Source organism: Camelina sativa, chromosome 18, assembly GCF_030686135.1.
Source record: "Camelina sativa cultivar CO46 ecotype springtype chromosome 18, ASM3068613v1".
Classification (NCBI taxonomy): domain Eukaryota; kingdom Viridiplantae; phylum Streptophyta; class Magnoliopsida; order Brassicales; family Brassicaceae; genus Camelina; species Camelina sativa.
Genome location: NC_141897.1, coordinates 4,086,800 through 4,106,743, shown reverse-complemented (window position 1 = coordinate 4,106,743; position 19,944 = coordinate 4,086,800). Strand labels below are relative to the sequence as shown.

At 41.9% G+C, this 19,944-nt stretch overlaps 3 protein-coding genes and 1 non-coding gene across 4 annotated transcripts in view; 2 read left to right on the top strand and 2 right to left on the bottom strand.

Moving 5' to 3' along the window:
* Window positions 1-698: 698 nt before the first annotated feature.
* LOC104760504 (berberine bridge enzyme-like 24) lies at window positions 699-3,145 on the bottom strand. Its single transcript, XM_010483444.3, has 2 exons — window positions 2,544-3,145; window positions 699-1,995 (listed from the first exon to the last, which is right to left on the bottom strand). The coding sequence occupies exons 1-2, from the start codon at window positions 3,050-3,052 to the stop codon at window positions 879-881; spliced, it is 1,626 nt and encodes a 541-aa protein (XP_010481746.2). The 5' UTR covers window positions 3,053-3,145; the 3' UTR covers window positions 699-878.
* Window positions 3,146-6,015: 2,870 nt separating this feature from the next.
* LOC147921490 (uncharacterized) overlaps window positions 6,016-19,944 on the top strand; it is an 80,957-nt gene continuing 67,028 nt past the window's right edge. Inside the window, exons 1-2 of the mRNA XM_087497706.1 lie at window positions 6,016-6,271; window positions 6,573-6,799. The gene's annotated coding sequence lies outside the window, so the exon portion shown is untranslated. The remainder of the gene's footprint in view (window positions 6,272-6,572; window positions 6,800-19,944) is intronic.
* On the bottom strand, window positions 13,864-19,460 carry LOC147921498 (uncharacterized). Its single transcript, XM_087498221.1, has 2 exons — window positions 15,929-19,460; window positions 13,864-14,042 (listed from the first exon to the last, which is right to left on the bottom strand). Exon 1 carries the CDS (start codon window positions 17,998-18,000, stop codon window positions 16,918-16,920), a length of 1,083 nt encoding a protein of 360 aa, XP_087354347.1. The 5' UTR covers window positions 18,001-19,460; the 3' UTR covers window positions 13,864-14,042; window positions 15,929-16,917.
* Window positions 19,127-19,233, top strand: LOC147921499 (small nucleolar RNA R71). The gene has a single exon (XR_015589852.1). It is a non-coding gene; the product is annotated as a small nucleolar RNA R71 (small nucleolar RNA).

Genomic DNA, 19,944 nt, shown 5'->3' with positions numbered 1-19,944 from the left:
ATGAAACTAGATGGTGTGATTATGATAGGCATAAGATTGGTAGTATGTTTACATTAATTAAGACTTTTTTTGGTCTCTTAATATATATGACACATTGACAACCGATTAATAATAATATAACGTGACAGCCATCTTTCATGTGTCTTATTAGAAAGCGTAGACATTGTTTTTTATTTTATTTTTGTGTCATAGGAAAACTAGAAAATAATGCACAAAATATTGCAAATAGTACTGTAAGTTAAAAGATTCATATGTTTCGAGTTGAACACACATCCAAAAAGCAGGGTTATTTTTTGTGAGTTTGTGATAGAATAGTTTATAATTATGGCTACTCCAAGAAACTTACCTCTGTACGGTGTTGTAAGAGTCTTGTTCTGCAACAAGCTTGTCCGCAACTACTTGCCACTCTGAAAGAATCTTGTTTCCAACGTCTCTTGTTCTAACGAAAATAATGAAGACAGTTAAGCCGTGCCTAGGATCATGAAGGCTAGAGGCGGTTAAAATAACCCTTAACTCATACAAAAGAAAAGTTTTAAATTGATAATTAACGATTATCATCGATCTTTGAAAGACTAAAGTTAAAAATAAAATATTAGTTATAAAACCTAAAATAAATAACACAGAACTGATATAAAAGAAGTGTATTTTGGTAGAGGATTGCAAACAATAAGGAATAAGAAAATAGCTTAAGTGTGACATTAGAAAAAGAAAGTAAATTAGTTTTATAAAAATATTTAGAGGAACACTTTTATTTCTCATCATCTCATTTCTCATGCATGACTTTATTACTTTTGCTACAACAATTTGTGAAATACACAAGAACCATTATATGATTTCTTCTACTTTATTCTTATTTGTTTGATAATTAAAAGTTGTCGCTACACCATAGGTGGAATGCTCTGCTCGTATCTGAAGAAGTTCTCTGGATCAACCTTTGTTTTAATCTTCACCAGTCTGTTGTAATTATCTTTGAAGTACTTAGCCCCCCAGGTTTTAGCTTCTATGGAGTTAACCTTTGCGTTGTTCATGTTCTGTCCCAGGTCTAGATCTCTGTAGTTCACATATGCTTGTCTTGGATTACTTGAGACATAAGGCGCCATGTAACTGTACAACTCTCTGATCCAGTTGATGTGTCTACTCGGTCTCTTGTCATTCTCCGGCCAGTTTGTTTGATAGAGAATCTGGAAGAGGATTCCGTTTCTATGCGGAAATGGGATCTCAGATTCAGGGATTCTCGCCATCATACCACCGTAAGGAGTCCAATTCAGAAACGGTGTGTCTTCTTTAATCAATCTTTTGAACATTCCTTTGATTCCTAAAGGAGAGATGGGTTCTTTAACGAAATCAGACTTTGCTTTGAAGTAATTTTTCCCTAAAGGAGACTGGAGCTGAAGCAAAACATCAATAGAAGAACCATTTGCAAATCCACCATTGCGAAGAGCGGACTCAATCCAGCTCATTTCGGTACAATCCTGATCAGTCAACCCTAGTTCTGGAAAGACCTTATTCATAACCTTCATCAAGGTGACTTTCTCGCCAAGAAACTGACCTTTGTAGGACATCATCACAGTCCTGTTTCCTTTATTTCCAACGGCAGTGAATTCAACTCGGATGTGTAGCTCTTCCATAACCTTGGATGCCATTCTTTGCCACTTTGAAATGATCTTCATCCCTGGGTCTTGTTTTGGCGTTTTGGTAACGGTGAACATGGTTAGGGTCTCAGGAACAGGTACAAGCTTGATATTCCATGCTAGAACTATACCAAAACTAGCTCCACCGCCTCCTCTAAGGGCCCAAAACAGATCCTCACCCATCGAGGTTCTGTTGAGTAATTTACCATTAGCATCAACCATCTTCACGTCTAGAACATTGTCTCCCGCAAGACCATACTTCCTCATCAAGGAACCGTATCCACCGCCTGTCATATACCCACCTATGCCTACGCTCGTGCACAAACCCGCGGGAAATCCATGGATCTTGCTCTTCTCTGCAATTCTGCAGTTAAAAGTAAAAAAGGTAACGTTAATAACATAAATAAAGAATTTTGTTTAAAAATAATAAATACATACAAAGAGTTAAAACTCTTATTTTCATGCATGCCTCGGCTAATTAGCTTATTTCTTATTTGATAAAAATGAAACTGTAAGGCATAATGTATTTTGGTTATAAATATATATACTTTGTAAATAATGCTAGTTAGTTGTTAAGTATAAGTATTTTTGCAATATGAACATGTATTTTTTTGTAAATATACATAGAGAAATAATTTTCAATTAATTAAATAAATAAATTGAATTGCTTGATGATGGCCTTTGTCAATATCATACAAGTTGTGGATGCAGACAACGACAGTTTTGGTCTATTGTGCGGCCAAACATATCTGTTTGACAGCTGATTCTGCAATCTTTTAGCATTTTAAACAAAATTATTTCGTTCGGAGAGTTACGTTGACATTAAAAAAATGTATAAAGTCAAACTAGAGAGATATTAGATATATTTATAGAAAGATATCATATTATGCGTTTATTAGCCAATTGTATTACCTGTAGTAAAGCTCTCCGAGTGTAGCACCAGCTTGAACCCAAGTACTATTGTCCTCAATATTAACATCGATTTGTCTCAGTTTCGAAAAATCTATCAATATAAACGGTGTTTCGATCCGTGAAACAAAAGACATGGCCTCGAAGTCATGACCACCGCTTCGAACACGAAAATGAATCCCTAGTTTCTTGGAGCAGATGATTGAAGCTTGAACTTGAGACTCATGAATGGGCCTGAATATGAACCCCGGTTTAGGCATAGATTTTGCCAAGAACCGAAGATTCTGAGCCGTCGACTCGAGAACTTGGTTAAACATAGAGACGTTTTTCGCGGGAGCAAAGAGCGTTGTCTCAAGTGGGAAATCAACATGCGTGTTTGTTTTGACACAGCTGATGAATTCATTTTGCAGGGAGGCTGATGAAGAAGAGGTTGGTGTTATGCAATAGAATGAAAAATATAAGACTAAAAATGATATACAAGAAATTGTATGGAGTGGCTTTGAAATTCCCATCCTTGCAGCTTATAGGTTTTGCAAGAGAGAAAGCAAAACACACAGTTAGGCTTTCAAGATGGAAATGGATGTGTTTTAGTGTCAATGAAGAAATATGTGTGTATATATATATACACTTTATAAAGACTTATCAAAAAAAGATTCATTTAATCTTTGTGATCGAAGAAGACCCGTTAAAATTAGTCAAGTCTAGCTAGACGAAATAGACTTAACTTGGGATGTAATGTAACTAACGTGCTTAAGCTGGTTAACACTAATGAGTAATGACCATTATTTTTTCATGAAACGACCGGCGTTGCGTAAAGACGACTCGGCGGGCTATGTTTACATTATTTGACAGGTTCCGTGGTCAAACGATTCTGTTATGACATTGACGCGATTTTTTTTCGTCATAAACTTGAAAATGTTGACTTTGTTTTAGCTTTTTGTTATGGAAAAATTGTAAGTTGACGAAAAACTGCATTCAAGTCAAAAAATTCGTACAGATTCACGGCAGGCCTGACCAAACAAATTAAAATCCCCTAGAATAGGTCTTTTTCTCTCTAATTTTTTGTTTTAACCAAATTTAGACTCGGTAAAATGGATTCTTTTAAGGAAAAAGTTTCAAAAGAAATGAATCCCACCAACCCCTATAAGCACTTGCATGTTCTTGTGTGTGGAAACAAAATATTGCAAGGCATTTTTAGTTTTGTGTGCTGATATTTTTATTTCCAATCATAAAAATCAACCAAATTACATAGGATTAATACATGATGCGATGAGTCTTCTACGCGTAGACTTATTTTTTGTGTACCTTGGTACTCGGCTTTTGATTCTTAGAACATTTACGGTGGTTTTTGATCTCTGGTTATCATCATTCAAGCGAGGCCGATGACCATCGACGATTTCTGGTTCACCAAATCGGAGAATTAACCAAATCTTTGTGTTTAGTCTAAGGAAACGACCCGACCCATTTTTTTGTATTTTTTTAATATAATAATTAACTAGTAATCTTATACTCACTAACAACCTAACATATATCCCTCCTGAGAGCGAGTGGAATAACTTTGTGTGAATTGGCCTGCGACTTCGGTTTATCTGGATAATATGGTTTGGGTAGTTCTGTTATTCGGTTATATATATATATATATATATATATATATATTTATAATTGTTAGTGTGCCTGAAAATGTTTAAGAGCATCTTCATCTATGGTCCTTCAAAGTATGTTAACAAATATATTAACATCAAACTAATTAAAATTAAATCAAAATGTATAATAAACTTAAGCATCGATTTTAAGTTAAGCATTTTTAGGATTATCGAGGATTGTGTATGTGTTAATTTATAATTGGTTGAACTACTTAAAAAAAAAAATAGTTGCCTATTTTTTTTATCTGTCTCTTGATCTTTTTATCAAAAATGTGAAATCTGTGAGGAAGGTTCGATCTGTTGAATTGAGAGAAGATATGAGTCAGAAATAGGTTTTTGATCTCTCGTTATCATCATTCAAGCGACGCCGATGACCATCGACGATTTCTGGTTCATCAAATCGGAAAGTTAACCAAATCTTTGTGTTTAGTTCAAGGAAACGATCCGCCCCATTTTTTTATTTTTTTTAATATTCTAATTAACTAGTGATCTCATACTCACTAACAACCTAACAACATTCAAATCAAACAACTGAATTAACCAACATTAAGCCATCAGTTGTCCAACAAATACTTAAATAACCAATATCAATATTCCAAGACAAATCCAACAATTCCAAATGAATAACATAAACCAAGGAACCAACAATCATATGCAAAATTCTAAAGACCCAACTTTAGCAACCTAACAGAAGCCAGACAACGCATCAACGAGCCTCTAGAACATCTTTCTCTTCATTGATTTGATTCCACGATCACACTTTGTCTTTATCTGCACCACAAAATCCAATTGAGTTGCGTGAGTATTATCACAAATACTTCGTGAGACGAACCTCCCATATACTGGGCTATACACACAAGCGAAAAGACAAACACAAACAATACACAAAAGCAAGCAAACCATACAACTTTGAACTCATACATCGTCACTGCGCCATTGCGTCGACCGACACACTCCTTGCATCGACCAATGCAACGCCCATGCGTCGACTGATGCACTTCTTGCATCGACCGATGTAGTCTAGCGTCTCCATCAAATCCCTAGCGGCGTCGACCGATGCACTCATTGCAATGATCAATACAATAGCGCGTCTCCATCAAATCCCTAGCTGCGTCGACCGATGCACACCCTGCATCGATCGATGCAGTCGCGCAAAGCACCGCCGAACACGATCTCCTCCGACTCATTTCTGCTCCGTGATGCCAAAACCGCCTTACAAATGCCACAAACACCATGACAAACACTCACAAACAAGCAATTAACACCCAAAATGACATAAAACACACATCAAATTGCTTACATAAGCCATGATCCCGCACTCACCTCTTGTTTAGGTTGAAACTGATGAAGAACAGCAAGATCCCTTCCAGCGACCTCTACTCGACACCCATGCTCAGACCTTCTGTTCCACGTTCCAAACACACCAAAACAGGTACATAAACCTTCTCCTTCGCTCACAAAACGATCTCACCAAGAATTCTCTTTCTCTCTTCTCTCTAGATGAAAACGACCAACCAAAGGCTCTAGGGCATTGATTCACCCTATATATGAACCCTAGAGTTGTTCCGTTAAACGCGTCGAACCGGAGACATTGAAAATAACCCGAGTGCAAACCGCACAGCTGCATCGATCGATGCCTAACCCTTGACATCAATCGATGCTCAAACCAAAAATCCGGTTCGTGGGTGTTGATATATCATGGTTTTTTTGGTTTTTAACCATGGTATAAGTGTGCTTTTTGAGTCTTTTGATTTGTTTTATAGGTTGTTTTTGAGTCTTTATTGGCACGGGTGGAACACAAAGGAGCTAAAAAGGATGATTTAGAGTATATATGATATGTCTATATTTTGTCTCTCCTTAGCATATATTTATCATGCATTGAGCTAGGATAACTGATTGTTTTGCATCATTTTCTAGTTTTTTCTATACACTTTGCATGTCTAGGTAGTTATTGCATCATCCTTGCATACATTGTGCATTTTGGAGTATTTCAGGTATCTTGGAGACGTCGGGAACACTTCGCTCAACATCGCCGTTCGAGCCATCCTTCACGACGTCGTTCGAGCCATCCTTCAAGACGTCGTTCGAGTCTCCATTCGAGTCGTTGTTCGAACCATCCTCCAAGACGCCGTTTGAGTCACCACTCGAGTCACCACTCGAGCAACCGGTCGAGAGATTCAGCTTTTGACGTCTTCATCAAAGTTGTAGAGAATTGAGTCATCTTTCCTATTCCGTTTATTTCAGGCCAATCGGAGGTGTGGTTCAAGAGTTATCACCGTTTTAGTGGATACATATAAACCTAGCTTGAGTCGCATCACCTCCACTCGACCTACCTCGTGTTGAATGACCTCGACTCGATCCATTCCACTCGACCGCACTCCAGGGAGAGATGACACGCGACTCGACCGCACATGTTTGGTTTCACACGGTTCAGGAGATTCCCGAACCGACACTCTATCTTGTCGATTTAAGTTTTAGGGATTTACATGTTTTTACTATAAATAATTTTTGTTAAGTGTTGGGTGGAGACATCATATCTTTTATCTCATTTTCGTTTTGTTCTTAAGGTTTTACCTAGCCACCATATAGGTTCTGAGACTTTGTAATCCGACATCTGTGATACTAGGATTTTTGTGTGTCTATCCTAGCAGGTTCAATTAACCTTATGCAGTTGTACTACTTAAGGTGTCAATCCAGTTGGGAAACTTCACTAACAATTAAGATGCAATCAAGATTTCACAAGTCAAGCCAATTCAAAGAGAGTGTTTTTGTCTAACAATCCTAGAATGATCAAAATGCAAAACGGAAATGTGTTCTAGGACTAGAAACGAGAATGTATGACAGGAAGCGAAAATGAATGAAAATAGAAAACGAGTCTAAGCATGAACTAAAAGGCAAGACACGAAACAGTCTTAGGAATGTAATAAAAATCAGGAAGAAAGAGGTCCTAAGGATGGGAGTAATTGATGTTGGTGAAGTCTCCTAGTCTACAAAGTGTTTAACATGCCACAAGTAATCTATCCCTAGACAATGAACATTACAACTTAGCTAATCCAATCTCTTGGTAAAAGCTACTCAGACTCAACCACTTCCATACCCAGCTCTCGCCAGAGAAACATGGTTGAGCAGGCATGACAAACAAGTTCATTCATGTCAACAAACATCCTAGACAACTAATCTCTTAGGTTAGGAACGTAAGTCTCTGGCACTAGTTGGTCAGACATTTCATCAAACACCTTTTGGGTGTGGAAATGTCTCGAACCTAGTTCCAATTGATCAGAGAGAAACTAGCATTTCTAACACTAGTCCAGAAGGAAATCATAAAAATCAAAGCTTAAACACTCTACATCCTAAGATCCTCCATCTAATATATCCCATCCTCAAGAATTACCACACTACTCAGATCCGAAAATCATCATGAGGGATACAAATCCAGAAAACATTGAACCAAGCATAATAAGATAGATAGAAATGAGAAGAACAACTTTGCAGAAGAAATCAAGTGCAAACACTGAATAAACTCAAAGGTGTCGGAATACAAAGTCTGAGAACGTTTTTGGTAGCTAGGGTAAACCTTCAGGAAAAGAACGAGATAAAAAATAAGATGTCCAGCCAAAACTTAACAAAACGTATTTATAGTCGTCCAACATGGAAAACTCTAAAACTGAAAACGACAAGATAGAGCGTCGGTTCGGGAATCTCCTAAAGCGTGCGAAACCAAACATGTGCGGTCGAGTCGCATGTCGTCTCTCCCTAGGGTGCGGTCAAGTGGAACGAATCAAGTCGAGTTCATACGACTCAAGGTGGGTCGAGTGGAGGTGGTGCGACTCGAGCTGGATCGAGTGCAGGTGGTGCGACTCGAGCTGGATCGAGTGGAGGAGGTGCGACTCGAGCTGGGTGTATATATATCCACTAAAACGGTGATAACTCTTGAACCAAACCTCCGATTGGCTTGAAATAAATGAAATTGGAAATATGACTCAATTCTCTACAACTTTGATGAAGACGTCAAAAGCTGAATCTCTCTACCGGTGGCTCGAACGGCGACTCGAATGACGACTCGAACGGCAATGGTGTTAGCTCGAACGACGGTTCCAGGAGTGTTAATGACATCCATTCCAGACATGATGGATCGAGTGGGATGCTGGTGCTTTTTCCTGGGAGCGCGTCCAAGTTGGATGTCGGTCGAGTCACATGACGTTCATTCCGAGCATGCTTGGTCGAGCCGCATGTCTCAACCTCCATTCAGTTCCAACAGTCTAGACATCTCCTAAACATCTGAAATAACTCCAATATGCAAGATGTATGCAAGACCAATGCAAAGACTACCTAGATATGAATATTATGCAAAAGAGACTAAAAACAATGCAAAACAATGAGTTAAGAGAACAAAATGAATAACAAATGCATGATGAAAGAGTGTAAAATATATACATATGAACTCCCCCACACTTATTCCTTGCTTGCCCTCAAGCAAATGATCAAGAACAACGTATGGAGAAGAGGTGTGAAGATGGGGTCTCAGAACCTAAAACATGCTGAATAGAGTAGTTAGAATCAAGGTCCTTGTTTTTAGTTCTATTATGCATGGTGAAGGAATTTCATTTGTTTAATCTAGTCATGCAATCCTATCAATCACCCCCTTTAACATTCATTAACAGAGAACCATGAATCAAACTATGCAATGTCATTGAACTCATTTGGCTATGGTGTAAAGTTAAAGACGAAAATGATCTCCTTCTCAAGTGGTTTTTTCAATACACAATAGGGTTCTCTCACGAAAAGGAGTTGAGCTCAAAAGAAGGCTAAAGGTTGAAACCAACTGATACATACAAAAGCAGTGCCCTGTCTACCCAAGGTCCCCAAGGAAACTCAGTCCTAACATTCTAGCCCAGAAGTTTGTCCTATCTCTACCCTTCATCTGAAACATCATCTCAAACTTTTTACACTTAGTCTTAGGAGGAATTCACTTCTTTTCATTCTAGCGGATTGAGAAATCTCTATTATCACTATGGTTCCTTTTCTTTTATTCTAAGGACTCTAGACATCTTAAGCATTTGTGCTTTCCTTTCTTTGTCTAGTCTTTTTATTATATGCCCAGAACCAATAAATCTTTTTACTTGCTCAACCCCAAATCCTTTACTAGACTTGTAAACTTTGATAACACATCCCCTTCCTTAAGACTTTCTACCCTGTATCTTTCTGCACAAATCCATACCCAATCTCCAAAATCGAGTTCTCCCCTAGTCCTGCTAGTCCGGAAAACGCAAACTAGAACTACACAGGAACCTACTCTTGTTGGTTAGAACCTAACACTTTCTAACAAGCTCAACTCAGAAAAGGCCTGACACTCAAGAATACAATTGGCTTGAAAGAACAGTTGGTTAAGGGTGCAGAAAACTGTTCCAAAGATGGGAATCATCTACTTGGATTGACAAGGGTGGTAAAAATGTGAAAGACAATCCAAGTATGTGTATGGTATCCATGAGTTCAACTTCAATGCATAACCAAATAATTGCAAGTCAGAATTAGGTTCAGATAGGTAGGGAGTGATGTCAATTCAAAACATGCTTCAATCTTACATTTTCAAGTTCAATAAACAAGCATCAAAGAACTAATAACAAGGACCTTGATCATATCCTATTGAATCTAACATGCTTACAAGGTTACAATCATCATCAATCCCTATGCTAAATGCAACAATCCTATATGAATAACACTAGACTCAATCCTAATGTGCAAGTTTAAACTACATAAACACTCTATTTTGGTGAAGATTTTTTTTTTTGAAATTTTTTAAAAGTTTTTTAGGTTTTTCTATTCAAATAGATGAATGCAGACTCAAACATGATATGATGCAAAAAGTTGAAATAAGAATCACAAAAAACAACATCAGATACATCATCTCAAACCCTCCCCAAAACTTAAATTATACAGTCTCCTGTGTAAGAGAAATTTGAAGAAGGATTTGAGAATCACAACAAAAATAAAAAATGCAAGGATGAGATGGTATTTACAAAGGAATGGTAGGAGTACCTCAGGAATAGAAGAAAGAGTCGGTGTTCGCCCAAGGAGGAGCGTGGTACTGGCTTTGTCCCTCGCCTTGGTCCGGATCCGCAGGGGTGACTTCAGCTGGTTGGTCAACGTGCTGCTCAACTGCTTGCGTGTTCTGAATTGTGTTCGGGTGCTCATCGCACCGCATGTCGTCGACCCTAGACTCACCATGGTCCGATACTACCACCACGGTAGGCTGATGATCACCTTGATCTTCGACTTGCTGCTCAACCTCCTGCATACCCTGATAATCACCTTGACCTTCATCTCGCTGCCATCCCCTTGCTCAGCTTGAGCTGCGGAACGACGCACTGATCGTCGACTTGAGGAAGCTCTGGAACCGCGCGAACCTTGTCCCTTTCTCTCCCTGGATTCATGTGACGAATGGCGGTACTCGACTGCGTCTTCCTCCATCGGGTCAGCTTCTGCTTCCGCGGCGTCTACATGTGGCTCCTCAGCTTCGGAATCGTAAAATGTATCTGGATGAATTCGATGTGCTCACCCCCCAAGATTGTAGTCAACTCGGTGCAGAGAAGGAGTAACCTCGAGGGACCGACCACAGGGTGCACAAACTTGTAGCGCAGTCGTCCATTCCTCAGGCCCCAGTCCAATGTTCGAAGCTGCCACAAGTTGTTTATGTCTATCCAGCGTGGTGGGTATGGTTCGGATTGTAGGGGGACACCAGCTGCCTCCATAAACCAAGTCACTACGCCTCCCATACACATTATGTCCGGAGTATGGTTGCTGTTGAGTCTCGAGACTCAAGTCTTGTATGACATTATATAGTAGAGAAGGTAGAGCGAGACGGAAGTGTCGGACATGTCACCTTGCAGTGTGGTGCAATACATGGCAGTGAATGAGAGTCCCTTTAGTGCCAGATCGATCATCTCAAGCTCGCCGTATGTCATGTATCCGTTAATCTCCTTGGCGTAGAATGCATTGGCAACCGCCTTCTGGAAGTAACGCAAGACTAGGCTTCTCAGGTTCATTGCCTTTGTTTTAGACGAAGTAAATGTCGGGGCGCTTCCTATCGTTGCCCAGAGAGCGGATATTTCGGTTCTGTTGAACTGTGGCGTAGTCCCCGTTCCGCTGGGAAATCCAAAGATCGCTTCGATGGTTCTGAAAGTAAGCGTGTAGAACTGGCCATGAGCATGAAATGCAATATAGCCCAGACCTCCATCAGACATCATGCCTGGCTCATCCGCATACAAGTGCATCTCCAGAGTAGAGAGGAATTGAATTGTCTCCTCTCTGTATCCATTCTTGGGGGTGTTCATGATTCCCTCCAGATGGCACCGCCGAAATAGATATTTAACATCCTCCCTAATCCCTAGTAACTCCATCGTCTCAGGATGTGGATATCTCGTTCCATTAAACTCGCACTGTTGGAACAACTCGTAGTACTCCTTGGGAGTCAACTTTGTCTCCGATGCTCTCCGTCGTACAGACTTCCTTGGCGCTTGTTCTGAATGCAACGCAGGTTCCTCTTGTTCGTAATCACTGTCCTCCTGTCTTGAGGTAGAAGCTGCTTGTCCTGAACCCCCAACAACCTCATCAACCATGTTCTTCATTTTTAGGAAACGCTCTGCCATGGCTTCAGGGGATGAGCGTTCTCCAGCAACACAACCGTACGCCTCTCTCATCTCATGTATAAGGTCGGTACTCTTCCTGCTTCTATGAGACATATTAAACTCAAAACTGAAATTCAGTATGTTAGTGAGCAAATAACAAGTGCCAAGAGAGGGTAAACCGATCACGTAGTAGGTCAAGTTGTGTGGATCGGGTGGATACGGCTGTAGCTTGATCGCGACTTTGATGGTGACTCGAGCAGGGGGGAATGGCGAGATGTTAGTTCGATGGAGACGAACAGGGCGGCTCGAACGAGAGTTTCGAGTTGACGTAGGTGTGACTGGAGCGAGATTTGAGTAGGAGGGTCGAGTTGATGGCATGTTACTCGAGCGGTTGAGTTCAGATCTGGGGAGTGAAACGCGTGCGGAGACGGCGAGAGCTGGCCTTGGACAAGAATGGTTCACTGTTGGTTGAGTCGTGTGACGAGTAAATGTCGAAGTAAATGTCGGGGCGCTTCCGATCGTTGCCCAGAGAGCGGATATTTCGGTTCTGTTGAACTGTGGCGTAGTCCCAGTTCCGCTGGGAAATCCAAAGATCGCTTCGATGGTTCTGAAAGTAAGCGTGTAGAACTGGCCATGAGCATGAAATGCAATATAGCCCAGACCTCCATCAGACATCATGCCTGGCTCATCCGCATACAAGTGCATCTCCAGAGTAGAGAGGAATTGAATTGTCTCCTCTCTGTATCCATTCTTGGGGGTGTTCATGATTCCCTCCAGATGGCACCGCCGAAATAGATATTGAACATCCTCCCTAATCCCTAGTAACTCCATCGTCTCATGATGTGGATATCTCGTTCCACTAAACTCGCACTGTTGGAACAACTCGTAGTACTCCTTGGGAGTCAAATTTGTCTCCGATGCTCTCCGTCGTACAGACTTCCTTGGCGCTTGTTCTGAATGCAACGCAGGTTCCTCTTGTTCGTAATCACTGTCCTCCTGTCTTGAGGTAGAAGCTGCTTGTCCTGAACCCCCAACAACCTCATCAACCATGTTCTTCATTTTTAGGAAACGCTCTGCCATGGCTTCAGGGGATGAGCGTTCTCCAGCAACACAACCGTACGCCTCTCTCATCTCATGTATAAGGTCGGTACTCTTCCTGCTTCTATGAGACATATTAAACTCAAAACTGAAATTCAGTATGTTAGTGAGCAAATAACAAGTGCCAAGAGAGGGTAAACCGATCACGTAGTAGGTCAAGTTGTGTGGATCGGGTGGATACGGCTGTAGCTTGATCGCGACTTTGATGGTGACTCGAGCAGGGGGGAATGGCGAGATGTTAGTTCGATGGAGACGAACAGGGCGGCTCGAACGAGAGTTTCGAGTCGACGTAGGTGTGACTGGAGCGAGATTTGAGTAGGAGGGTCGAGTTGATGGCATGTTACTCGAGCGGTTGAGTTCAGATCTGGGGAGTGAAATGCGTGCGGGGACGGCGAGAGCTGGCCTTGGACAAGAATGGTTCACTGTTGGTTGAGTCGTGTGACGAGTGGAGAGAGTGTGCAACTCGAGCGGCGGTGATTCCGGTGGTCGAGTCGACGTGGGTTGACTCGAGCGGATGTTGTTGACTCGAGGGTGGCAGGCACAATGGTACACGGGTCGAACGAGGACGATGGTGGACGGCGACAGTCGTTGGCTCAAGCGGGGTGGTCCACGAGTGGTGGCGCGAGCAAAGATTGAAGACGGTGGCGAGTTGAAGCTTGTGCAGATGGCGAGAATGGTGGTGTGAGTTGGTGCTGGTCTCGCCGTGAAATTGAGCAGAGAGAGATGGAAGTGAGGGAGTGAGGAAAAAGTTTTTGGTGGATGTCTTAAGGTAGGGGAGAAGTGTAATAAATAAAGGGAGATGAAGCATGTATGTCGAGTGTGGGGTGAGAGGGAGTGTGGTGGGATGAGGTGACAAGAGAGAGTTTGAGATGGAACAAGAGAGATAGTGGGTGATTGGAGAGGATAGAAGTTCACGTGGGAGGGGGGGGTGAAAAAAGGGTGGATCGATTTTCTCTGTTTTTTTTTTTTTTTTTTTTTTTGGGAAAAACTCTCCTAGTGACTCTGCTTTTCTCTGTATCTTATGTCTCTGTTGTCCATACTCCATTATGTAAATTCCTGAACACAAGAAAACTAAAAACAAAAATTGAAAACACAAGGATCCTAAAGAATATGTACAGTGATACCTTTGGGTTTTTCTCCCAAGTGAGCTTGTTTTAAGTCCCTAGCTTGACTTTGCAGCTTTTAGGCTTTTGGGGGTTCATGGAGGAGCACAGAAAACCCCTCTGGTTGGACTTGGTCAGCTAAATACTTTTTTACTTTTTGGCCGTTTACAGTGAATTCGCTGTCATCCTTGTTCAGAAGAGTGATGGCTCCAAATGGCAGAACGTCTTTGACTGTAAAAGTTCCAGACCACCTAGACTTAAGCTTTCCAGAAAATAACTTAAATCTGGAATTGAACAGCAAAACCTGATCTCCAGCCTTGAGCTCCTTGACAATAATCTTCTTGTCATGAAAATTCTTTGTCCTTTCTTTGTAAATCTTGGAACTCTCGTAAGCATCAAGTCTTATTTCTTTCAACTCATGGATATCTAGAGTTCTCTTAGCCTGAGCAGTATCAATACCCAAGTTTAGCAACTTGATAGCCCAGAGTGCCTTGTACTCAACCTCTACAGGGAGATGACATGCTTTACCATAGATCAATTGAAATGGTTTTCGTCCTATTGGCGTCTTGAACGCTGTTCTGTACGCCTAGAGAGTCTCGTCCAACTTGACAGACCAATCTTTCTTTGAAACTCCAACAATCCTTGATAGAATACCCTTGATTTGTTTGTTCGAAACCTCAACCTGTCCGCTGGTCTGAGGGTGATACGCAGTCGACACCTTGTGCTTGACACCATACTTTCGCAGCATACTCTCGAACACCTTGTTGATGAAGTGAGTTACACCATCACTGATCACTGCTCTGGATATCCCATACCTTGGAAAGATTATACTTTTGAATAACTTCAGAACAACCTTGTGATCGTTGGTAGGACTGGCAATGGCTTCAACCCACTTAGAAACATAATCAACTGCCACTAGAATATAGACATTACCATTAGATGGAGGGTTGAAAGGTCCCATGAAGTCTATCTGCCAAACGTCAAATATTATCACTTCCAGGATCGGATTCTGTGGCATCTCATTCCTCCTTGTGATGTTGCCCATCCTCTGACAGTCATCACACTTGGTGATGAAACTGTGAGCGTCTTTGAATAAGGTTGGCCACCAGAGACCCGCTTGAAGAACCTTCTGAGCAGTCTTGAAAGTTGCGAAATGACCTCCATAGGTGGAGCCGTGACAGTGCTCAAGCACTCCTTTTACTTCCCCTTCTGCTATGCACTTTCTGAACATAACATCAGAACCTCTCTTGTACAGATAGGGTTCATCACAGAAGTAGTGGTTGACCTCTCTGAAAAACTTCTTCTTTCTGTAGGGATCCATGTCATCAGGAACTTCTCCACAGACCTTGTAGTTCACGACATCTGCATACCATGGTGCAGTCTCAGATGTGATAGCCATGCATTTGATCATGAGGCTGTCAAGCTCTGTGTTATGCATCTGCACACAAACTTGGGCGACCAGAAGTTGTTCTTCAGGCATTGAGTCATCAATTGGAACAGCATCTTCAATCCTCATTCTTGACAAGTGATCTGCAACTCCGTTTTCTATGCCTTTCTTGTCAACTATCTCCATGTCAAACTCCTGAAGTAGCAGAATCTATCTCAGCAGTCTCAGCTTGGTATCCTTCTTTGAATAAATGTGTCTCAAAGCAGCATGGTTGGTATACACTATGACCTTGGAACCCACAAGGTAACTCCAGAATTTTTCGAATGCAAACACAACTGCTAGGAGCTCCTTCTCCATGGTTGCATATCTCCCTTGAGTCTCGTCCAAGGTGCGACTTGCGTAGTAGATGACATGAAGCTTCTTGTCAATATGCTGTTCCAGAACAGCTCCAACTGCGAAGTCTGAAGCATCACACATGATCTCAAAAGGGTGATCCCAATTTGGAGCTTGTACTATGGGTGCTGAAACCAACGCCTCCTTGATCTTGCTGAAGGCTTCCAGACATGCTGCATCGAATTCGAACTAAACCTCCTTGCACAACAACCTTGTTAGAGGTCTTGCAATTTTTGAGAAGTCCTTGATGAATCTTCTGTAAAACCCAGCATGTCCTAGAAAACTTCTGATGTCCTTCACTGTCTTAGGCGGTTGAAGATGAACCATGACCTCAATCTTAGCTTTTTCAACCTCAATTCCTGTCTCAGAGATCTTGTATCCCAAACCGATCTCTTCTTCAACCATGAAGTGGCACTTCTCCCAGTTCAGCACCAGGATCGTCTCCTCACATCGTGTCATTACCCTGCACAGATTCAACAAACAGGAAGAGAAAGTGGAACCGTATACAGAGAAATCGTCCATAAACACTTCCACTGACTCCTCAATCAGATCCGAAAAAATCGATGTCATGCACCGTTGAAAGGTGGCAGGAGCATTGCACAAACCTAATGGCATGCGTCTGTAGGAGAAAGTGCCATAAGGACAAGTGAAGGTTGTCTTTTCCTGATCATTTGGGTGGATAGGGATTTGGAAGAACCCACTATACACATCAAGGAAACAATAGTAGGGATGACTAGCTAATCTTTCCAACATTTGATCAATGAAAGGCAAAGGAAAATGATCTTTCCTAGATACATCATTTAACTTCCTATAATCTATGCACATCCTATGTCCTATGATAGTTATAATTGGGATTAACTCATTTTTTTCGTTTTTGATCACAGTGATCCCCCCCTTTTTAGGTACACAATGCACTGGAGATACCCAAGTACTATCAGAGATAGGATAGATAACTCCAGCATAAAGCAGTTTTAAGTTCTTTTTCTTTACTACTTCCTTCAGGTTAGGATTCAATCTTCTTTGGGGTTCAATGCTAGCATAAGACTCATTTTCAAGATTGATCCTATGTGTGCAAAAACTAGGTGAGATTCCCTTGATATCATCTAAGGAATAACCTATAGCCTTTCTTTACTTCTTAAGCTCAGTTACTAGCAACCCCAAATCATCGTCACTCAACCTAGCATTCACTATGACATGATAAGTAGAATTGGTTCCCAGAAAAACGTACCTGAGTCCAGAAGGCAGAGTTTTGAGTTCTACCTTTGGACCTTTCAGTTCCGACCAGTCGTCAGCATGGGGGTCTGGAATGATCTCCGTCGAGTGGGAGGGGTGCGACTCGATCGAACGGGATGTCGGTGCCTTGAGTCGGGTTATGACATCGGTCGAGTGGGAGATATCACGTTCTGAACTCTCTGTCTCAACTTCACATACCTCCTCTACGTCAGATAGCTGCTCGAATTCCTCTGGTCCATCCGTTTCTCTGTGGGAGTCTAGCATATTCTTGTAACAAGTGGTCTCCTCATGCATGAACCCTTCTTCTCCACCCTTGGTCAAAGCAGTCTTGAGATGATCCTCCTCAGCTAATTCCTCCAACAACTCATCAGCCAACTTATCCATCTCTTCAATGTAGAAGACTTGTCCTCCTATTGTTGGCTTCTTCAAGGTATCCTTAATGTCAAACTTCATAATGAAGTCGTCCCCCAGATTGAGATCAATCTTGCCATTTCTGACATCAGTGATGGTTCCAGCAGTCGCCAGGAACGGTCTTCCTAAGATCAGAGGATCTTTTGGTTCTTCATCCATCTCCAGAACCACAAAGTCAGTTGGAACTTCCACGTCTCTGATCCTGACGGGTAAGTCTTCTAAAATACCATGTGGAAGTCTCACTGATCTATCTGCAAGGATGAGAGAGATGTCGCAACCCTTGAAACTTGTAAAACCCAACCTCGTAGCAATAGAGAGTGGCATCAGATTGACTGAAGTGCCAGGATCACATAGACACCTATCAAAAGACATAGGTCCAAGGGAGCAAGGTAGAGTGAATGATCCAGGATCTTTGAGTTTCTTGGGTACAATCTTCTTCTGGATGATTGCACTGCACTCAAGACTTATTACCACCATGCCTTGAACTTCTTTTGATCTCTCCATCACCAAGTCCTTGAGGAATTTCTGGTAGTGAGAAACAAGTGCGAACGCATCTAGCAATGGCATCCTCAACTCAATCTCCTTGACTTGTTGTTCGAATAGATCTTTGTATTTTTCAGTAAGTTGCTTCTTGAACCTCACTGGAAATGGTAGAGGAGGCTTGTATGGTGGAGGGATGAACTTTGCAGGTTTGTCATCAGAAACAACAGGTTCCTTAACTGGTTCAGGCTCGGACTGCTTCACTGGCTCGATTGGATCTTTGACTGCTTCAACTGGATCCTTGATCTGAGCTTCATCTTGAACCAAATCCTCCCCTTCTAATTCCTCACTGTCCTCAGTGACGTCAGATACTCCTTGTCTGGGAGGCAATGTTTTCCCACTTCGCAGCGTAATGGCATTGGCGAACTCCTTGGGGTTTTGAAGTAGAAGCAGATTGGCCTTCCATATATCTTATCTACGAATTCAGAGCTTCAAATTTGACGTTCAAATCATTGTAAGAGCATTCCATCCTCTGACTAAGGTCAGCAAACTTCTTAGCAGTATCCATAGATCCGCTAGCTTGATCCTGAAGGAGTTGTTGCATCATTTGCTTCATCTCTTGATCTGGTGCTGGAGTAGGCTGAACTGGTTGTGGGCGGAATCCTGGCGGTGGTCCTAAGGGAGCTTGGTAACCTTGCTGGAATTGTTGTTTGGGTACGAATCCCTGATTCTAAGGCACGAAAGGTTTTTGTTGACCTTGTTGGTTCTGCTGAGGAGGGTACACCTGATCTTGTGGATTTGCTACGTCGGTAAGACAAATTGGGGTTCGTCTTATAGGGGTTCGTCTTATAGGGGTTGTAGCCCTTGTTGTAACCACCATGATTCTGGACGTAGTTGATCTCCTCAGACTGCTCACCCTCCCCATCTTGAACTTGGAAATGGTCATCCTCATCGACGAAATGGACAGTATGCTGCTGACTTAGCAAGAGGCGGTCAAGCTTATCATTGACATTTCTTAAGATCTTTCTTGTACTTCTCCTCAGAATTGGTGTCACCTCGAACTGTGCCGTCAGACTGGGCAAGATTCTCAACAAGTTGTAATCCGTCTTCCACTTCCTTGTTCAGGAAATTTCCGTTAGAGGCAGTGTCAAGCAGCATGCGGATTTTTGGAAGTACACCACGGTATAGAGTGCTTAGAAGTGACTCGTTGCTGAACCCATGGTGAGGACATTGGCTCTGGTAACCCTTGAAACGCTCCCAGGCTTCACAAAATGATTCTGAGCTCTTCTGAGTAAAACCAGAGATGTCATTCCTGAGACGTGCAGTTCTGGCATTGGAGAAAAACTTTGCCAAGAATGCCTTCTTGCAGTCATCCCAAGTATTGATGGATCCCTTGGGGAGGTTTTTCTCCCATTGGTGAGCTTTGTCTCCCAGGGAGAATGGGAAGAATCGTAACTTGAAACCATCCTCACTGACGCCGTTGATCTTGGTGAGACTGCACAGACGGTCGAACTTGGCGAGGTGATCGAGTGGATCCTCCATGGGAAACCCGTGAAACTTGTTCCCTTGGATCATGGAGATCAGACCACTTTTGATCTCGAAGTTGTTGTTCTGCACGGCGGGAGGGACGATTCCAGCACGTTGAGTGTGAGTGTTTGGTGCATCCCCAGCACCAATGTTTCGCGGTCTCGGATTTAGTCCATTCGGTTGTTCCATAGCGACTGGTGCGGGATGATCAGTGAGAGGACGAGTTTGTCTTGGTCTTTGTAACCGATTGATGTCGTCGATACCAGGTTCCACATCATAAATAATCTCAGGTTAATTGAACCTGCTAGGATAGACACACAAAAATCCTAGTATCACAGATGTCGGATTACAAAGTCTCAAAATGTATATGGTGGCTAGGTAAAACCTTAAGAACAAAACGAAAATGAGATAAAAGATATGATGTCTCCAGCCAACACTTAACAAAACTTATTTATAGTAAAAACATGTAAATCCCTAAAACTTAAATCGACAAGATAGAGCGTC